This window comes from Mesocricetus auratus, unplaced genomic scaffold (assembly GCF_017639785.1).
Source record: "Mesocricetus auratus isolate SY011 unplaced genomic scaffold, BCM_Maur_2.0 Super-Scaffold_100024, whole genome shotgun sequence".
Classification (NCBI taxonomy): Eukaryota; Metazoa; Chordata; class Mammalia; order Rodentia; family Cricetidae; genus Mesocricetus; species Mesocricetus auratus.
Window position 1 is genome coordinate 30,774,779 of NW_024429205.1, and position 21,178 is coordinate 30,795,956.

The 21,178-nt window shown below is 44.0% G+C and overlaps 1 protein-coding gene across 1 annotated transcript in view; it reads right to left on the bottom strand.

Moving 5' to 3' along the window:
- Cpped1 (calcineurin like phosphoesterase domain containing 1) overlaps positions 1-20,222 on the bottom strand; it is a 117,472-nt gene extending 97,250 nt beyond the window's left edge. The window contains exon 1 of the mRNA XM_005086498.4: positions 20,036-20,222. Coding sequence (XP_005086555.1) covers positions 20,036-20,105 — 70 coding nt within the window. The 5' untranslated portion in view covers positions 20,106-20,222. The remainder of the gene's footprint in view (positions 1-20,035) is intronic.
- Between the last annotated feature and the right edge of the window lie 956 nt (positions 20,223-21,178).

Consider the following 21,178-nt stretch of genomic DNA (forward strand, 5'->3'; position numbering starts at 1 on the left):
ATTAATCAGAAGTAGACCCGGGAGGTGTGTGGCACCCAAGGTCACAGAGTAAATCAACCTGCTGACACATTTTGGAAAGTTTCCTGCAGCAAACACTTTAACAAGGGGTTTCCCATGACAAACAGCCAAGAGCCTCAATAGTCCCTGGAACTATTAAGATAAATCTTTCATTACATATTTACATAGTAAAAACTTAGAGTGTCAATTTTATGATGATGAAGCACAAAATAAATAGGTTTGACTTGTTGTTTCAAAAATACAGCTTTCACTTCATAGGGGAGAAAAGAGCTTATTCTGGAGTCAAATATGAGACCATGTGACCATGCCTCAGGAACACAGATTCAGGTGACTCCAAATTCCATTTCCAGTATGGAAACAGTTTCATGAAGCTTTTATTTTTTTTGTTTTCCTTTCTTAATGATTTTATTTATTTGTTTGTTTATTATGTGTGCAGTGTTCTGCCTGCATGTGTTCCTGCATGCCAGAAGAGGGCACCAGATCTCATTACGTATGGTTGTGAGCCACCATGTGGTTGCTAGGAATTGAACTCAGGACCTCTGCAAGAGCTGTCAGTGCTCTTAACCTCTGGGCCATCTCTCCAGCTCTCAAGAAGGTTTTAAATAAAAGAACAAAGGAAATCATAAATCAAGGCAGTCTTCAAATATGTTGGTGGAATCATCAGGTGGGCAATCATAGACTAGCTCAGTCATAGGATTCAGATACTATGTGATGGCATTCTAAGCCTTCTCACTGTTGGAAGCTATCACTTTTGTTTGCACATTCCAAATGACTTAACTAACAGCCACAAAGATATTAGGGCATATATACGGGAAAGTAGTAAATGACTCCTAAGTGAGCTAAAGATGGCCCAAGGTAATTTGGCTCTGGACTTGCAATATTGCAAACTGTTCATGTCACCTAACTAGTCAGTTAATCAGCCTTTGTAGTTAAAGCTTTCCAGACTGTCTCATTCACAGGTAAAGAAAATGACCGTTCTATACATTCAATACCCACCTACTGTATCTACCTAATAAGGTAGCTGTGGCTCAGGTTGTTGCACTTGCAAAGCATCTTTTAGGGTTTTGCTCAGGGACTAATGGTCTTGACTATCAACTTAATGTGAATTAAGACCAAACTGTCAACAGCATGGTGATATGTAGATGGAGTTTCTGTCTCTGCTGGTCCCACAGCCATTTAGTCCCAAGTAAACACACAGAGGCTTATATTAATTATAAACTGTTTGGCCAATAGCTCAGGCTTCTTATTGGATAGCTCTCTCTTAATTATTAGACCATTTATATTAATCTGTGTATCTCCCTGTGGTTTTGGCTTACCAGAGAATGCCCAGCATCTTATCTTTCCAGTAGCTACAGGACATCTCCCTAACAGCGCTCTCTCTCTCTCTGTCTCTCTGTCTCTCTGTCTCTCTGTCTGTCTCTCTGTCTCTCTGTCTCTGTCTCTCTCTCTGTCTCTCTCTCTCTCTCTCTCTCTCTGTCTCTCTCTCTTTCTCTCTCTCTCTCTCCCTCTCTCTCTCCTTTCTATTCCCAGCATTCTACTTGTCTGGTAGCTCCACCTATACTTCCTGCCTGGATACTGGTCAGTCAGCATTTTATTAAATCAATAAGAGAAACACATTCACAGCATACAGGCAGGACATCCTCCATCAGTGATACGTGCCTGCACTTCGTCTCTCAGAAAGCAGCCTTTTACAGGGTGGAAGTGAATTCCAAAGTCCAGGCTTACCACAGGATACCTACAGGATGACCTGTATGGCATCCTTTCTAGGATAAAGCTACTATCTGTTGCCCATCCCAGGGAGGTTCAGCTTCTCATGACCCTCTGGCAGTTCAAGCCATGGCAATTAGTTAATCTGAGAACCATTTCTGAATTAGATGATTTACAATCAGAGCTTCTGTCATTTCAGAAAAATACAGAGACCCCATGTGCCCCTAACTTTTCCTATGAGACTGTCCTCTTAGAGGATAAGTGTCTGACAAATCTAATTAAGGAGAATTGTCTGGAAATGGAGGGAGGAGAAAGAGAAGATGATGGCAACAGTAAATGTTGTGCAATGTAAAAAAAGGTCTTCTGGGCTCACTGTGATGTTCTGGGGGCCAGCACCATCAGCAGGGAGTGGGCCTGAGTACCCACTAACAACTGAGCATAGTTGGTCTGCAACCAGCCAAGGAATGGTAGGAAGCTGCAGCCTTCTGGGGGAGAGACAGACTCTGAGGCTTCAGTACCCACCCTGAAACATCACTCCAAGGAGGGTGTATGTTTTTAACTGTAGTGTATTTGGGGTTGTATCTTTTCCTGCTCCTTTTGTTACCTGTGATGGTTTGAAAGAAAATGGTCCCCGAAGGGAGTGGCACTATTAGGAGGTGTGGCTTTATTGTAGTAGATATGGCCTTCTTGTAGGATGTGTGTCAAGGGGGTGGGAGGCTTTAAGGTCTCCTATGCTCAAGCTACACCCAGTGTCACAGTTCACTTCTTCTTGTTTGTGGATCAAGATGTAGAACACTGAGTTCCTTCTTCAGCACCATGTCTGCCTGCATGCTGCCATGTTCCACCATGATGATAATGGACTGAATCTCTGAACTGTAAGCTGCCACCCCATTAAATGTTTTTCTTTATGAGAGTTGTCACAGTCATGGCATCTCTACACGGCAACTGAAACCCTAAGAAGTAATTGGTTGCTTTTCACTCTTTACTTTTTGGGGGACCCACCACCCAGCTCCCAAATAAATACATGGAGACTTATTATTTCTTATAAATGCCAGATTTTAGCTTGGCTTATTTCTAGCCAGCCTTTCATTTTTTATTTTTAAATTTAAATTTAAATTAGAAACAAGGTTGCTTCACATGTCAATCCCTCTCCCTTTCCCTCCACTTCTCTCATGCCCTTCCCCCCCCCATATGCCCTCCTTTCCCCAGGGAGGGTAAGGCCCTCCATGGGGGTGTCCATAGTCTGTCATTTCATCCAGGACAGGTCTAGCCCAGCCTTTCTTAACTTAAATTATCCCATCTACCTTTTGCCTCTGGGCCTTTTTCCTTTTCTTACTTCTGTAATCTTACTTTCACTTTTACTCTGTGGCTGGCTGTGTGGCTGGGTGGTTGACCCCTTCTTTTCTCACTTCTTGATCTCTCTTGTTTTCTTCTATCTGTTCTCTCTGCCCACCAGCTCCATCTATCCTTTCTCCAGTCTAGCTATTGGCCATTCAGCTCTTTATTAGACCAATCAGATATTTTAGACAGGCAAAATAACATGGTTTTACAGAGTTAAACAAATGCAACATAAAGGAATGCAACACATCTTTGCATCATTAAACAAATGTTCCATAGCATAAACAAATGTAACACATTTTAAAATTTTTGCAGATTTTTCTGAGGAGACAGACAGATCTCTATCTCTCTGTCTATGTTTCTGTCTGTCTGTCTGTCTGTCTGTCTCTCTCTCTGTATGTGTGTATGTGTGTCTTTCTTCTCTTTCCTCTCTTTCTTCCCTTCCCCCAGTAAAACATCCTTCCCATGTTAAAAAAAATGTTTCCACAACACTAAGATAGCAACAAAACAAATATTACAGTCCTTAGAAATACTTGATATAAAGCTCTGGGACAAGCATACAGAACATTTAGTGTTAATATATAACAAAGCACATATTTGTTTAATTGAAACACATAAGATAGCCATGAATAAAAATGTCCATAATGAATGAAATTTTTAAATCTCATGTGCATATGATGAGTGTGTGTGTGTGTGTTCATGTGTATACATACAGGCTTAAGTGTGCCACAGTGTGTATGGAGGTCAAAGGACAAACTCAACTATCAATCCTTGCCTTCCACATTCAGACAGGGTCTCTGTTCTTTTTCTATTCCATAGCTAAGAGGGCTGCTGAGGATTCTTCTGCCCCTGCCTTCCATGCCTCTATAGAAGTGCTGTGATTATTGACATATACACCAGCTTTATAAGGATTCATGTTTTCATACTAGTATAGGCAGTGTTTTATTTACTGAGCCATCGCACCAGCCTGCTCTTCAGAAAATTCAATTAACTATCTACTGATAAAAGTGCCAAACTACCAAACATAGCAGCTGAAGACAACACATATCTCATAGTCCCTGGGGTCAGGAATTAGGCTCTGTTTATTCTGCCCTCTAATTGGAGCCTCCTCATAAACATCAAACAGAGTGTGGCCAGTTTGGAGGTCTCAGCTGAAAACTCATGAGAGAGATTCTACGTTTAAGCTCCAGGTTCTGTAGCAACTGGACTTAAATGTATGAGTTAACTAGCTGGGCTACAGGGGCCATTCTTGGTTCTTTGGCAGCTCACAGCATGAGAACTTGTGTCATCAAAGCTATGGAGGGGGGAAGAATCTGCTAGCATGTTATAACTGTACATGGCATAGCCCTGGTTGTGATACCCCTTTACCCCTGCATTGCTTCCGGGGAGCTCCTCATCGCAATTAAGGTTGCTAGGCCAGCCAACACCAAGGACATGGGATCATAATCCTACAGGCAAGGACTCCAGGAGGCAGGACTGGGGGGACATTGTTGAGTCAGTCATACACACTAATATAAAGCTCTGGGCTAGGTGGTGGCACGCACCTGTAAGCCTGCACCGGGATGAAGTATTCAAGGCTAGCCTCAGCTGTTAAAGGCCAGCTTAGCCAAACAAGAGCTTATCTCAAACAAAACCAAACCAAAGAATAAACAAAACAAAAATAAGCAAGCAAGCAAACAAAGACAACACCCAGGCCTAGCTTCCCATGCACTTAGCTCAGTTAGTTTCAAGTTCATTACTGACTTTCTAGCACTGAACAGAATTAAGCCCATTTACTTTGGCCTATCCACAGCTTAGCAACAGAGGCTACCTGAGTTGTGACAAGTTTCTAAAAGTTGATTTAACCAGCTTTTTATTTGACAAAGGTGTGGTACTGAGACAGCTAGAAGTTTTAGGACTGGAGTTCAGGGTCGCACAGCTATTACCTTCTGCCCACGAGCCCTTGAATATCTCTGGCTGGAGAGATGCACAAACCTGGCTGCCCATCTCCATATAGACATTTTGTTTCCAAAAAGTTTTCGTCAAATGTAGTGATTCAGTAAATGAGATGAATATATAAAATAAAGCTGGCAAGGCCCAGAACTTTCTCCCAGTAGTCTGTGATGCCCACAGTTCCTGCCAACACCATGGGGCTGATACAGGATGCGACTGCTGCCAAGACACCCAGTTTCTGAGGCTGTTAATTGGTGATCATTTCCAGACATGCCGAACTCAAGGTCTGGTTAGCAGATGTGTTCTGTTAGACCCACACACCGTTTGCAAAATTTGAAATCTGTTGCCAACATTGTATGTATGTATGTATGTATGGTGGATATATAGTATATAAGTGCATGCCTGGATTTCTGAATTCTCTTGGAAAATCTGGTCACACTGTGCTCATATGATACATGTCAAGGACTGGCTGCAACTGTGTGATCTTCTACATACCCCTGAACTTCCTCTAGCCCACACACAGCCAATTCATCACTTGGCTGCCATCTATGAAAACCTTTCTATTTTGCTCAAGATGAGGAAAAGGAGACCCAGAAGACATATATGGAGTAAAAGCAGGCATAAGTGTCCTGCCCACCCCAGTTTGGAATCAGTTGGTCATAGAGCTGGGATTACACAGAAGTCACAAGCCAATGCCTCAAGGTTGCCACCAACTTCTAAATCACACTTTTAATTTAAAAATATTTTTAAAGAAAAAGTTTTGCCTTATCAACCCAATTCATCTGTTGCTCACAGAGTCACAAGGTCTGGCTAAGTCTGATTTCTGCTGCCTGATAAAGAGACTATCATGGCAACCATCTTGAAGAATTAAGGGATTAATAGTGGATCTCAGGTGATAATAAACTACTCACGGAAAAAGCCTGAGATTTTTCCAGCTGTTTAATCAAGTGCACGTCAACTTGGCACAGGGACAAATCTTAAAAGTCTGCAAGAATTCACACACTGTCTCCCTCTTAGGCCTTCCTATAGGAGTGTTTACATGCTAAATCCTGTGAAGACATACCTTCAAATTGCAATTCTCTCCACAGTCTGCACTTCCAGTATCACAAAATAAATGTCTTCTTAGGATCTGTTTTGCCAATGTATTTTCTCTTGCTCACTTTTATTATCATTTGGGTATATTTGTCAATTGTTAGTGGAAGCTGACTTTTATTATATTCTTAAAATTAGAAACATCATAGATTCTTTTGCTATTGCCTGCTAATCACTGACTATAATAAATGCAGCCCCTAAAGTAAATAAGTCACTGTTCTCATGTCATGACTAAGAAAAGGCTAGGAGTATCACAGTGTCATTAATGCCTAATGCTACTTAAAAAGAACCTCCAAAGAAGTAAAGGTAAAATACAACGATAAACAGGTCTCTCAATTTTTACAAAGGGGGAAAAAAATCACACTTTCTTAGTTAGGGTTCCTATGGCTGTGAAGAGACACCATGATCAAAGCAACTCTTATAAAGGAAAACATTTAATTGGGGCTGGCTTACAGTTCAGAGGTTTAGTCCATTATCGTCATGGCAGGAAGCAAGGCAGCATGCAGGAGAAGTAGCTGGGTGTTCTACATAATGATCCCCAGACAGAAGGAAATGAGGGTGACGCTGGGCCTGGCTTGAGCTTCTGAGATCTCAAAGCCTGCCCCAGGTGACACACTTCCTCCAACAAAGCCACAGCTTCTGGTAGTGCTACTCCCTAGGAACCTACAGAGGCCATTTTCATTCAGACTGCCACACTTTCTAAACTGAGTTTGGTTAAACACAGAACAAAGCAGTCAGATCAAAAGGCCTCAGGCAAGACTACTTCACATCATTACTGAGTACAATGATATAAGAATTCAAGGTGTTGGCTCCTGTTAATTTAGCAAACTCAAAATAATACCTGAGTAGACAGCTAAAGAATTAACTTTAAAATGAGTCAAGCATAGCAGGTAGATTTATTTTTCTGAAAATGCCCAAATATAATTCATGCATTTTACTAACAATTCACATATTTTATTCATCCAGCCCCCTCACAAGATACCTAAGTTCTGCCACCACCATCTTTAGTCTCTTAGTCTACAGATCTTGGGATCGTATCTTTGAGTTCACACAGCCAGCCAAGCTGCAACATTCCTTTTCTACAACACCTGCCTAAGTCTTCCTGTCCTGTACCATGGCTCACCTCTCCAGTGCTCCAATTGAAACAGGACTTCAAGAACAAACTCTATAGATCCTTTACTCAGTCCACCCAGGTAGCAGCTTGTCAGGGTCCTCCGGCCATCAACCAGATACAGCTGCCTCATGTACTCATAAGAGAAGACGTGACTCAACTCTCATAGAGAGTACCTGACTCTGGACCACCCTGCTACCTGACAAATTCCTGAAACAGACCTGAGGCTTATCTGCCTGACTAGGGCGTAGGCTTAAACAATAGAACGTGGAATGTGAAAAATAAAGTTAGAGTCTGCAGTTAGGTTACTAGAGGACACAGGATGACCTACCCATCCCACTGACCTTTGCTCTGCCAGACTCAACGCAACTGCAGCACAACCCCCATTCCTTCTCCTCCTCCCTTCCCCTATATAAATCCCTTTGGGGTGAATAAAGTTGTTGCCTTAATCAGACTCTTGTCTTGGCGTCCATTCTTGTACACCCTGCCCTCCATCTTTCTCCTAGGTGTCTACCAGACCCACGTTGAATGTCCTGTGGGTCGGGACAGCAGCTGCCACTGTGCTGTTCTAAAACTTTACCCCACCACTCCCCAGGGCAGTGAGAGTTACTGCTCTGACTCGTAGCAGACTTACGTCTGCTTCTCTTTCCAGAACACATGTGTCACTCAGGCCTGTCTTGAGGCTGGCATGTAGCAAACACATGATGACAGAAAGGATGAGGGGAGATGCCACTGGACACTGGCTCAGTCTGACAATCAGGAGCTTTTCTAGCTGTATTTACCACAGGTTCAGTCAGTGCCTCTATACTCAATAGATCGGATGACTAGACGTTTTAACATCCACACTGTTGGTTGATTTTTGGATGTCACAGTGGGAAATGGGTGGTTGTACTAGTTACTGTTCATGGTGTTTTGATAAAATCCCTGGCAAAAACGACTTAAGGAAAGAAGGGTTTATTTGGGATCACTGTTTAGGGCACAATTCATCATGGCAGGGGATCACAGTGGCAGGGACTTGAGGCAGCTGGTCACATTGTATCTGCAGTTGGGAAGCAAATGGTAACAATTGTTATTGTTTAGCTTAATTTCTCATTGTTATTCAGTTAGTTACTCCAGACCATGGAATGGTTCTTCCCACAGATAGGATGTGTCTTGCTTCTCAATCTGGTTACCTCTTAGGCATGTCTCTTTGCTGATTCTAGGTCCTGTCAAGCTGCTAATCAATCCTAGCTATCATAGTGGAGCTACTAGAATACAGCAGGTAAGAGCTAGGCATACTGCTTACATCCACTACACAGGCCAGACCCATCCTATGGTAGCCAATAATGACATGATGCTGAGGCAGAGAAACCCTGAGCGGGACACAGCATAGGACTCCTCCGAGATGAACTGCTAACTGCCTCCTCTCAGACCCACTTCCCATCCCTCCAGGGGCTTCTCTCCATTCTGTCAACTCTACCTTGGCCAGCCCAGCTGCTACCTCCACAGAGCTTTCCATTACCACAGAAAGCAGAGTCCATTCTGGCTCCCTTCTTTCATTCAAACACACAGGAGCTGGACATGATGGTGCACACCTGTAACCCCAGAATACAGGAGGCTGAAGCAGGAGGGCCATGAGTCCACACAGTAAGACTGTCTAAAAAGGAAAGGAGCACATTATATTCTGGACATGCCTCTGTGGTGTGGGCCATGAGTAATTCTAGATGTGCAACAGTGGACAAGGCAGGCTTCTGAGGCCTTCCAGAACAGTGGGGAAGATGGACAGAATGAGGTTGTTAGGATCTTAGGAGAGTCACAAGACAGAGTGCCTAGCAGGGTACTGGGAGGGACACACTCCTGACTGAGATAAGGCAAAGGACCACAAGGCTAGAACAGGAAGCTGGGATGAGACTGCACATGACCTATCCTTATGTGGTCCATGTAGCTCAGAATCTGCGTTTTAAGGGTTCATGCCCCTATCCATTTCTATTTTACTAACAATTCAAGCTCCTTACCGTTTCTGGGACGTAGTCTCCTCATCTGCAGAGAATGAAGAAAGGCAACTCCTTAAGGAGAATTAGTTAACACACCCTAAGCATATGATTGAGGCTCAGAGTAAATGGTTCAAAGTGAGCTACCTACAGTTACCACGGTTACCATTCAGAGTCACCATGATTTCTGCCTTAGTAGAGACAGGCTCCAGGAGTTTGACCCATGTCTTTGTCTCCATGAAAACAGCTGATGACATTTTAGAATAACCATCTACAATCTTTGTCCCGACACCCTTACCTTTCCCATACCATGGATACTGTGTTGGTTACAAAACAGCAAAGACAGGAAAGCCTTCCAGTGCCCTGGAGGCTGTTAGGCTAAAGAGAAAATGCCAGTGAAATACAATTTTTGCAGCTCCTCCTGGCATCAATCTGCACGGTGAATTGCAATCTAAATGTCTTCAGCAAAACCCTTTTTCTTCTCAGGGGACTAATCTTATTTTAGTGGGGAGAAAGGTTGCTAAACAATATTCACTACTCTGGGACTCTTTCCAGTCTAATAATAGTATCATAAAATGGCCAGGCTGGATGAGGCAGATAATGGTACCCTGCCATAATGCAATTCAGGGTCTAGGAACTGGTGGCAGCTATTAGGATACAGGGTTCCTCTTCAGGATGGTGGGAATCTACAGTTGATTGCAGGGACAGCTACACAACTCTGTTCATGTGATAGAAGGCACAAACCACACACATGAAAGGGGTAAGCAAAAAGTAATTATAAAGTTTCCTTCAGGGACTGACTCTTCTCCCCCAAAGGATTAGCCATAACAGTTTTCCTCAGAACTGCCAAATTAATTGTCCCAAGTACCAGGTTAAATTTACCCTATTTTTAGCTCAAATGAGATAAAAACAAAAAAAATGTTTTTGAGACCCAAAGACTTTTGAGTCAAGGCTTGGCAGCACGCTTACCACCCAAGACTGAAGATCTGCCAAACCCTTTGGAGACAAGACAACAGGTAGGCCAGGATTTCTCAACCAGGTGGCTCTTAGCATCACTGACTTTGACCAACACTGTTTTAGACAAGTCACAGAATGGTAAGACCTCTCCAGGACCTTCTTGTGACATTTTGGGGTGCATGTTCTGGGTAGATGTTGGCTATACCTTTGCCCCATGGCCCTATTTCCCTACCAAGACACAGGCAGCTGCTGACTCACTCGAGCTTGGGGCAGACATGGAATTGGCAGCTCCTCTGGGCAGATGCAGTCCTGAGGTACCAGGCTGGCAAACTGAACCTTGAATGCAGAAAGAAGGTAAGCGTTCTTCCAGCTGTGGGCACCTATCAGATGGGAAAACTTCTTCCACAGATGCTTCTGGGAAGTGCACACTGCACGGCTGTTCGGTGTGGGCCTGAGAAATACCAGTGGTTTGTCTAATACCTTGGTTTCAGTTTTGCTATGTCAGGCAGAAACACATACAGGATCCATACAGTTATACATTATCACATGACTGCTGAATGTGCTTGACCACCAGTCACTGTCCAAATCTGGACAGGAATCATTCAGTCTGGAGGTAGGAAAGAACAGCAGAGTCATAAGAAGAAAGTGTATTCTGAACTGTCCTAAGTGTCATCAAGGACAAGAAAAGGTTAAAATAAGTGTTGGGGACCTAATTTAAAAGAGATGAGCAACATAGGTCTTCAACTACAACCTGAAGAAGATATAAGGGAGAAAGAGAGACACAGGAATTCTAATCTGGGTGTGACAGACTCCAAACTTGTTTGAGACAATCATTTGGGGGCTAGTGGTGTAGCCTCTGGGAAAGTACTTGCCAAGAATATGGGAAGACCTGAATTTCACCCCAGTACTGCAAACAACATCAACAAAACAAAACAAGTAAACAAAACCCAACATTTCCCAAGATGGTTACTGAGGAGACCACAATGGCAAGAGTATGCACAGAGTTTCTTGAACTGTTCAAGTGTGACCTGGAGGTGGCTAGGGTCTTTGTGGTGGCAACTGGGTAGGAGAATGGTAGACAAAGGCAGTGTGCCCTCAAGGATGAATGCACACGACCAGGGATAATTTGCACAAGGAAGAGACAGACAATGCAAAGTCTGCTAGCATCTCTCAGCTTCAGGTGAACAGGTAAACTGGAAACATGCGGGGAAAGAGCAGCCTGGACAGATGGGAACCTTGCTCAGCTCCAGTGTCACTTGGCAGCACAGCAAGGGGCTTGTCACCAAAATGGACCTTCCCATTCACTAGGGCAAGAACCTATATCATTAAATGCCTTGGTATCCCTTGTATAGGAAGTCAGCACAAAGCAAAGTCAATGCGTATTTGATCATAGCTGTGTCTTAAGGCAGATCGACCAAGCTCTGCCCCCATGTTGTAAACGAGGACAACTGACATTGGCATGCTTTTGCTTCTCTTTCAGAAGGCCACACAGAGTGTGGTCACTTATCTGTACATCAAACTTGGTTGGGAGGCAGAAGGCCAGGAGTTTCTAGACTGCTAGTGTTTGCCATTGCCCCAGCCCTGCCTGGGTCAGTGCCCCTTCCTCACTGGGGCACTCAGCAAAGTTCAAATGTGGGTAGTGCACAGACATAAAACTTGTCTACTAGCCTTCTCTGGTAAGATGTCCACGGGGTACCTGCAAGGTCTGGAAGACTTCTGTAGAAGACGTCACTCAGAGGCCAGCCAGTGGTTCAGCCCTCAGTGTCACCCCACCCTCCTGCACCTCGACCCAGAGGGGCTTGCTTTGACTTGTCCCCAGTCTGTGGATGCTGGTGCATATCTTTTAAGTTGCCTGACGGAATGAAATGTGTGGAGCATAGGAACATGGAGAATTGTTTCCAACTCTAAGCATGCCTCCAATGAAGATGAAAGTTTTGGGGGAGAAATTCAGTAAAAGTTAGCTGGCAAAAATAAAACACCACTGATTTGGGTGTTGTGGGGACAGGAAAAATCTAAACCTAAGAGTTTCCCACATTGAGTGCTTCCCGAGTTATTTTTAATTCACTACATGTCAATGGGTGTAGAAAGTTAAGGCCTACAAGACCTAGAGAGCCAACCTGGAGTTTGACAGTCACTGTCATTGGTCCTGATCCTGCCTAGTCAATGAGGGGCTACAAGGGGATCCTGCCTGAGGCCCCAGTAACAGGAGCTGTCAATGCTGATCGTGCCTAGCCAATGAGGGGCAACTATGCAATCACAAGGGATCAGAATGTCTGGATGCTGGGGATAGTATATAAGTTTGTATCCGCTGCTAAATAAAGAGTCTGTTGTTTCCTTTCACCTGACTCCTGAGGTCTGTGTTGTTGACTTTGAGCCTTCTCATCCCCTCCCCCAAGGGAGTCATTAGAAGCAGCAGCATATGGGGAGTGGAATACAAACTGCAAAAGACTCTTTCATTGGTACTTAATGCAAAAACAAAACAAAACAAACGAACAAACCAGTCACACACTGGCTCATCTATACATAAAAGCTGTCTTAGTTAGGGTTTCTTATGCTGTGAAAAGACACCATGACCACAGGAACTCTTATAAAGGAAAACATTTAATTGAGATGGTGGTTTACAGTTCAGAGGTTCAATCCATTATCATCATGGTAGAACATGGCAGTGTGCAGGCAGACATGGTGCTGGAGAAGTAGCTGAGTGTCCTACATCTTGGTTTGCAGGCAACAGGAAGTCAACTGAGACACTAGGTGTTGTGAACATAGGAAACCTCAAAGCCTGCCCCCACAGTGACACACTTTCTCCAACAAGGCCACATCTACTCCAACAAAGCAACACCTTCTGAGAGTGCCATTCCTTATGAGCTTATAGGGGCCAATTACAAAACTACCCTTGTTTTGGCCTGACCTAAAAAAGATGGGTAAATAAGTGCATTAATGGTATACATTAAAATGAAATGTTAAAGGCCGCAGTATATTCTTTCTGTTTTAAACTGTTTAATCTATGAAGACTCCACTGTGGGTAGAAAAGACAGTAACAATGGGAGCTTGCTAAAAATCAGACCCTTCCTCTATATCACACAGACAAATCACCTCAAAACTGTCCAAGGGGCTGGAAGTATAGCTCAGTGATTGACTTCTTGATAAATGTGCTTGAAGATTGAGGAGTGGGTTCCATCCTCATGCCTGAAAACTAATTTCTTTAACTTACGTTATTATTATGGGGGCGCCCATGTGTCACAGCACATCTATGGAGGTGAGAGGACCATTTTGGAGAGTCAGTTCTTGCCTTGCACCTCATTTCTGAGACAGACTCTCTTGTCTTTTCTGTGCTGCATGCTCCAGGATACTGGGCCTGCAAGCTGTATGGTCTGCAATTCTCTTGTCTGTCTCACATCTTGCTATAGGAGTGCTGGGATTACAGACATGTATTATCACACCCCTCTTTCTCTGTAGGTTCCAAGTATCAAACTCCAGTCATCTGTCTTTCATGGTGAATGTTTTACCCAGCAAACCAGCTCCCCGGTCTTCTAAGAATTAAAAAAAAGTGTCCAAAATGTAAGAGCTGTTACAATTAAATATATTAAATATTGGATTAATCTTCGTGATCTGCAATTTAGGCAAAGAAAATCTTCGTCAGTGTGACATAAAAGAAAGGGCCAATCAACTGGATTTCATCATAACTGAAAACCTCATTTGAAGACAATTCACAGTTCGGAAAAAGATATCTGTGCATCGTACATTCAGTAAGGAAGGGGTCAGATCCAGAAACAAGAACTTTTTTGGCTCATCATAAAAAGACAGCACAATTTTAAAATGGCTAATGAGCTAAATAAATGCTTCTTCCGAGATCTACCAGTGGCTCTTGAGCACACAAAAGGTATTTAACTGCTGTGGAATATTCCTGTACAGTGTGTAAATTATGCTCTGATTGGGTTACTGAAGAAGCTGACTGACCAATGTCAGGCAGGATAAGGTTAGGCAGAAAAACCAAACTGACAATGATGGGGACAAGAAGGGTGGGGTCGAGAGAGATGCTAGCCAGCCACTGAACAAACAGAATGGGTAGAAAATGAGCCAGGTGGCAAAACATAGATAGAAATATGTGTTAATTTAGATGTAAGAGTTAACTAATGATAAGCCTGAGCTACTGGTCAAGCATTAGTAATATAAACCCTCTGAGTGATTATTTGGAAGTGGCTACAGGATGGTCAGGACAGAAAAGCTTCTGTTGACATTCAATACTGTAAGTGTGGTGGTCAATCCGCTTCATTTGATTTAATGAATACTATGGGAACACACCCCTGGTTGTGTCTATGCAGGTGTTTCCAGAAAGGTTTGACTGATGAGGGAAGATAGGCCTTGAATGTGGATGATACCCTTCAACAGACTGGATAGAGTTCCAGACTGAAGAAAGAAGGAGCTGAGCACAAGCATTCATTCCCCCATCTCTCTCTCTGCTTCCTGAATGCGAATGCAGTATAAGTAGCTACCTCACACTCCTGCTGCCACAGCTGAGATCCCCCTGCCATGAAGAACCATACCTTCAATTATGAGCCAAAAATAAACTTTCTTCCTTGAGTTGTTTTTACTAGGCATTTCATCCTAGTGATGAGAAAGGTAACTAATACAATCAGCCATTAGGAAAATATAAACCAACACTACAATGAGAACCCACCCCACGCTACAATCAAACAGACAGCAAGTGCTGCAAGAAAGCAGAGAAACTAAGCCCCACAGACACTGCTGGTAAGGAAGTAAAATAGTGCAGGGGCTTTGACAAACAGGTTGGCAGACTCTCAAAACATTAAGTATAGGTAGTACATGGCCCAGAAATTTCAAACCTATGCATCTGCTGAAAAGAAACAAAAATATATGAAGACTTGTATGTTGCCGTTCCTGGTAGCTAATCATTAAAAAACACCTTAATGAATATCCATCAATATGAAAAATCCAAATGCTATCAATAAGCGGATACTCAAATTTAGTTATTCACACAATGAAATGTGATGCAGTAAAAAGGGACAAGACACTAACTACTTGCTACAACGTGGATGAGCTTCTAAAATATTCTAAAATGAAGCCTACCAGTAAAGGCCACACACGATTCCAATCACAGGAAATGTCCAAATAAGACACATCTGTACAGGAACTTGGTAGCTATCTGTGAAGGCTGGAGTGGGAACACCTACAGACTGAAGCTTCCGCATGCCTGCATCATTCTGGAAATCTACTGAAAACAAGCTGTAAGCTCAATATGAATGAAAGCTATGGTAAAACATTCCTAATAAAGTTTTTAAAATAAAAACATAGCTGGGTGTGATGGTACACATCAGTAATCCCAGAACTTGGGAGACTGAGGCAGGAGGCTCATTAGTTCCAGACCAGCTTGGGCTAGAGCCTGTCTCAAATAAACAAGCAAAATAATTAAGGTAGAAATTAGGTTTTTGAAAAGTAAGACCTTTAAAAAACGTAAATGTACACTGATCACTGGATCCCTTAGCTGGTTGTTACAATGAGGAAGTGTGAAAGGACTGACATCCTATTTTGTCACAGGAACTTCCTTTAGCCAATTAAATTCAGTTCAGTTATTTGATCAAAGCAAAACAAAACAAAGATGTCTTGTGAGCAGGCAGCTCTTAGAGCCAGCAGGTTCTGAGAACCCCAGCATCAGGCCAGGTAGCATTTAAGTGAGTAACGGAAAGCAGAAGTGAAAACTAGGAAGCAATTTAACTGGCTACAGCATAGTCAGTCCAGCAGTCACTGAGCTACAGCTCACCTAGTTAATAGCTTATAGCTCAGTTATCACCACAGGGCCTTACACAACCAGCCCAAGTTCAGCCACTGTGATTACACTCTGTATTGATTTAGGCTGTTGGGCCAAAGCCGTTCACTCCCACAGCTTTTATTGACCAGAGCCCTCTTCAAATAAGAAAGAACTAATTTGTCCTAAATGAAAAGGCACAACTGGAGCTCCCACTTCATCTTCTGCCCTGTTACAACTGTTTAAACTTGATTATTTCCACTGAGAATCCACTTATTCTCTTCAGTGAGAGTATTTACAGGAAGGACCAAGAAATATTCCAAATTAACAAAAACAATCACTTCCTACAAGGCAGCTACAGAGGTGCAAAATATCCAGGAAAACAATTTTTTGTTATTTTTAAAGTACAGTCCTTAAAAATTATTGTTTGTTTTATTTATGTGCATACCTATGGGTTTACCTGTGTGAGTGTATACTACGTGTATCTGGATGCCTGTAGAATTCAGAAAAGGGTGCCAGATCCCTTTGGCCATAAGCCACCTGACCTGGGTATCGGGAGTTGAGGCCAGGTCCTCTAGCAGAGCAGGAAGTGTTCTTAAATGCTGAGACATCTCCCCAGACCCCCAAACAATCTTTTAAAGGAAGCTACCCAAGGAGGTAAAAATATCTGATGGGGGGAGGTGTTCAGAAAAAATAATTTTAGTACCTCAGAACAAATTATATACAATTTGATTACATTTTATTATTTATTTTGTGTGGGTGTACACATGCCATGGCACACACAGGGAGATCAGAAGACAATCTATGGGAGTTGCTCTTCTACCATATGAGCTCTGAGAATCAAACTCAGGACTTCAGGCCTGGTGGCAAACACCTTTACCCTCTGAGCCATCTTGCTGGCCCTTAAATACAATTTTTAAAAGCACCTTTGTCCTGATTTCTCCCTTTCAAACTTCCTTCAGAACAGATGCAGTGAACCTCTGAGAAGACTGCTACATGCAGAAAAAGTTCTAATTAGGATATGTGTCAAAGAACTATAATCATCAATTCTCCTAATTGCAATGAGTGTCTGAACAGGACTTAGGAACATGAACTTGCTCAGGTGAGACATTTACATTTTATTTCCTATAAACCCCATCAGCAGAGCAGAGCAGATTATGTTAACAGGATAGTTGAAACTAAGACTCTCTTACCAAACACCCGGAGAAATGGGAGTACTGTCACGCAGGTAAATCACCTCTTTATTTGGGGGGTGGGTAGCTAACTCAGGACTGTGGGCACGGTGTAAAGCAGGGACAGCTGCTTGAGTTAACTGCATTCCTTGGATGGTTGTGTGACATCTGTCTCTACAGACTTCCCACAGTGGTCCTAGGAGCACTTGTGAGTCAGCAGCTCAGCTTACATTCACATGGGTCTCTGTGGCATCTGACACTACTGCCTTCCTGCTGCACGAAGTTTTCCTGCCTGGCTTTGTGCCATAAGACAGGCTGCTGGTTTTTCCAGAATTTTTGGCTCTTTCTGCTTTTGGATCTTTGATGTATGCTACATTTGTCTGACTAGTAAACACACAGTATAGACAACACACAGGCACCACCCACTGGGGTACACTGTTCCCCTTCACAATAATGCCTCCAAATCTTCTAGCAAAGAACCTCATCCTTACCTCCCTAAACTTGCAGTGTTTAGAGTTCCAGACAACATCTCAAATTCACTCTCTGATGCCAATCAACCCCCCTCCCAATCCCAACCCAGCCATCAACCATGGCCAAGTACTTACAATCCTGACTCCTCCCACTGCAGGGGCCAGGAGGTACCAGGGATTGCTATTGTATGCCACAGCTCTATGCCTAGATTTGGAGCCTGAGGAGTGGAAATTTGTCTCCTCCTCCTCCTCTTCTTCCTACTACTACTACATCTTCTTCTTCCTCTTCCTCCTCCTCCTCCTCCTCCTCCTCCTCCTTCTTCTATTCCCCACAACTTACTAGAGAGTGTAAATGAGGCATGCTAAGTGTTTCTCAGACTGAAAAGAGCCATAGCAGGAGACTCTGCTGTCTGCTGAAAGGAACATGGATGGATACAACCATCTGGAAGGTAATATGATGACACCTGGTACATCTGGGAGTGATTACACCTAGAACCCACACCCTTGCTCCTGAAGAAATTCTCCCATGTGTCTACAAAAGGCTTGCAACACTGTTAACAAGAATGAAAAGCAAATAACCAAATGGTCATTGTACCAGTCAGGACCAAGAAAGAAATAGTTAACATACTAAAATTAGGAAAGTTTCAGGGTCATCTTTAAAGGGATTATTTGGAATGGGTTGAATGTAAAGAAGCCAAGAGGGATACTTTAGCCACCAAAAGATAGAACCACTGTCACTCAGATGCCACAATCTGGAAAACGAGTCTGAAAAAATAGATTGTTGAGAAGCAGGGCATGCAGGGGGAGGAATACAGTCTACAAAAGGGAACCCTGGAAGGGCATCACGTGTAGGAATAAATGTGCTGGTGTTTTGATTTTTCTTCACCCTGATCTCCCGTAGAAGCTTCCCATTGGCTGAGTCTCTTCCTTGCTGGGCTCTTAAGGCTTTCTAAAGCATAGGGCAAAGAATTCACTGCTGCTTGTCCATAACAGTCACTTTCCTAGAGCACCGTGGAAAAGAGACATTTGGAGATGGAAAGAGAGAAGAAATACACCAGGTTGGGGAAGGCTCAGCACATCCATTAACAAAACGTACAGCCCATATACTCAATCAATGGAATACTGCCCACAAGGAAATAAGAGCTACTTTTCGTAATATGGATGCATCTCAAAAACACACAGGGAAACAAACAACCAAAAACCAAGACACATTAAAATTGCAGAAAATGGTACCATAGCAGATTGCACTTTCCCCAGTCAACCACAAGTGGATTTTTGGCTGTGCAGTTGTGCAGAACCTTGAACTGTAAAGTGGGAAAAGAACCAAAGACCTAGGAGACAATTGGAAGATTGATCTACTTCGGCTAGGCAGCCGGAGGTAAGACTGGAGAAATGAACTTGAAAATAGGATGTGAAGGCTGAGAAGGAGTCAGACTTCACAGTCCCACCAGGGGCGGTGAGAGCAGAGAGGAGCAGGTGCCAAGGCCCTCCGGGGTTTGGAACCAGCCTGCTCCTTTTTCAGGGCAGTTCAGGCAAATTGGAGGCAGGAGAACAAGGCAAGAAAGGACCGCAAGAGTCAAGAGTGAACTTTCCTGTGGTTTTAAGCTAAGTGGCTGAGAGGATCAACCCCAAAGACCCAAACAAAACAGAGGGGCCCGGGAACCAACTGTGTTAGCATCTGGCATGTGTTCCACCCTAGGTTACAGTGACAGTCTGAGTGTGTTAACGTCCAAGAATGTTACCAGGACCCAGGCCGCCTTCCCTTTCTACTGTTATAGTAAACAGCAGGAATTATGGGGTATAAAATGCAATCTTACAAGTCCCAACCTCTGACAGACAACCAGCCCTTGTCAGGTGCCTTTTTTTGTTTGTTTGTTTTGTTTTGTTTTATTTTTTGTTTTTTGAGACAGGGTTTCTCTGTATTGTATTGGAGGCTGTCCTGGAACTAGCTCTGTAAACCAGGCTGGCCTCGAACTCACAGAGATCAGCCTGCCTCTGCCTCCCGAGTGCTGGGATTAAAGGCGTGCGCCACCAATGCCCGGCGTCAGGTGCCTCTTTTAAGCTCGCTTCCCACAACCTCAGCGTCCAGTTCTACGGGTGAGGAAACTTTAGAAGTCGCAAATAGGTTCCACGGCAGAGCCAAGGCAGTTATTCACTTCTCTGCCATCTCCACCCGACTTTTCTCTCCTCTCCTCTCCCCTCCCTCCTTCCCTCCCTCCTTCCCTCCCTCCTTCCCTCCCTCCCTCCCTCCCTCCCTCCCTCCCTCCCTCCCTCCCTCTCTCTCTCTCTGTCTCTTTTTTTTTTTTTTTCTTGCAAGGTCAAGGCAAGGCCAGTGAAGAACCTAGCACCAGCAGGAAGGCGCAACTCCTACAGAGGTCCCCCGGTGCCGAGAGCAACCGGCGAAGGAGTCCGCCTGGAAGTGTGCCCCGTAACCGGAGAGTTCCCTGCGCGGAGGGTTCCGCAGCTCTGCAGTGCCCCTTCCCGGACGAAGAGCCAAGCAGTACCTGAGGAGAACGCGTCCAGGGTCCTGCCCCGGGCTCTGTGGAAAACATCCCCTGCCTCCGCAGATGACATGGCTAGCGACTTTCTGGCCTTGCCTGGGCACGTTCTGTGGGAGGAGGGAGCGACTCCACACCGCCCTGCAGCTCCGCCGGAACAGTCTGGAACCTGCCCTCGGCTCCCAGAGGGACGGGCGGGGCGGGGCCGCTCGGGTGCCGCTAGTGCTGCCTGGGCGGGGCACGGGGCATGCTGCCCCTCTGGGATCGATCCTTGTGCCTGGTCAGGGTACCACTGTGCAGTCGACTGGGTGTTGAGGCTTTGAGACCTGGAGTTGCCATTTTCACAAATATAGGGCGGCTTCGTATTCTGGGATTTCAGATTGAAAAAAAGGATAGCAAAAAAGGTTTACTACAAGTATGTCCCATGCAATAGTTGGGAGGTACTTATGCTGTTACTTTTTAAATATTGTTTATCTGAAATTCCATTTCTATTTGATGTCCTAAGAAGTTGCACACCTTCCAAAATGCCCACCATAATCTCAGGGGCCTTTAAGGCATCTTGACTGCGTGAACATTGCCACTGTTATTCTGTCACTGTTTTCTCTTGCTGTACGGTGGGCACTGCCCTAAGTGCTTTGGTTTAGCTCAATACCTCACTGGTTTCATTTGGCAGACTGAGAAACTGACACCTAGAGAGTGACACAACTCTTGTAAATTAAGAGCGGCCGATGAGCAAGGCAAGCTGGAGTATGTCCACCTCAAAAGCCATTACACAGAACTACAACGGTCATGCATGCTACCAATCGGGATTTCAAGGTTGAAATGTTGAATTCAGATCTCCAAGGAGGGGCTGTTTTGATCAAGCACTACAGAGGTATTCCTAGGTTTTGCCAAGTTTGCAAAATTCTCAACATGTGGCCCACATTTGAAATGTGGCTAGCAAAACCAGGATGGCTGTTCCATGCCCTCAAACAGAGTCAGATAAAGGTCATTGTGATTCAGGATGGTAATGAGCTCCTATCTTCATCATAATATTACCACTTACAGTAGGTAAGGTCTTCAAAATTAGTTCCTCTGAGCTTCGGTTTCCCTACCTATCAAATGAGAACAATACCTAGGGTTATAGTGGTGATTCTCAACCTTCCCAAT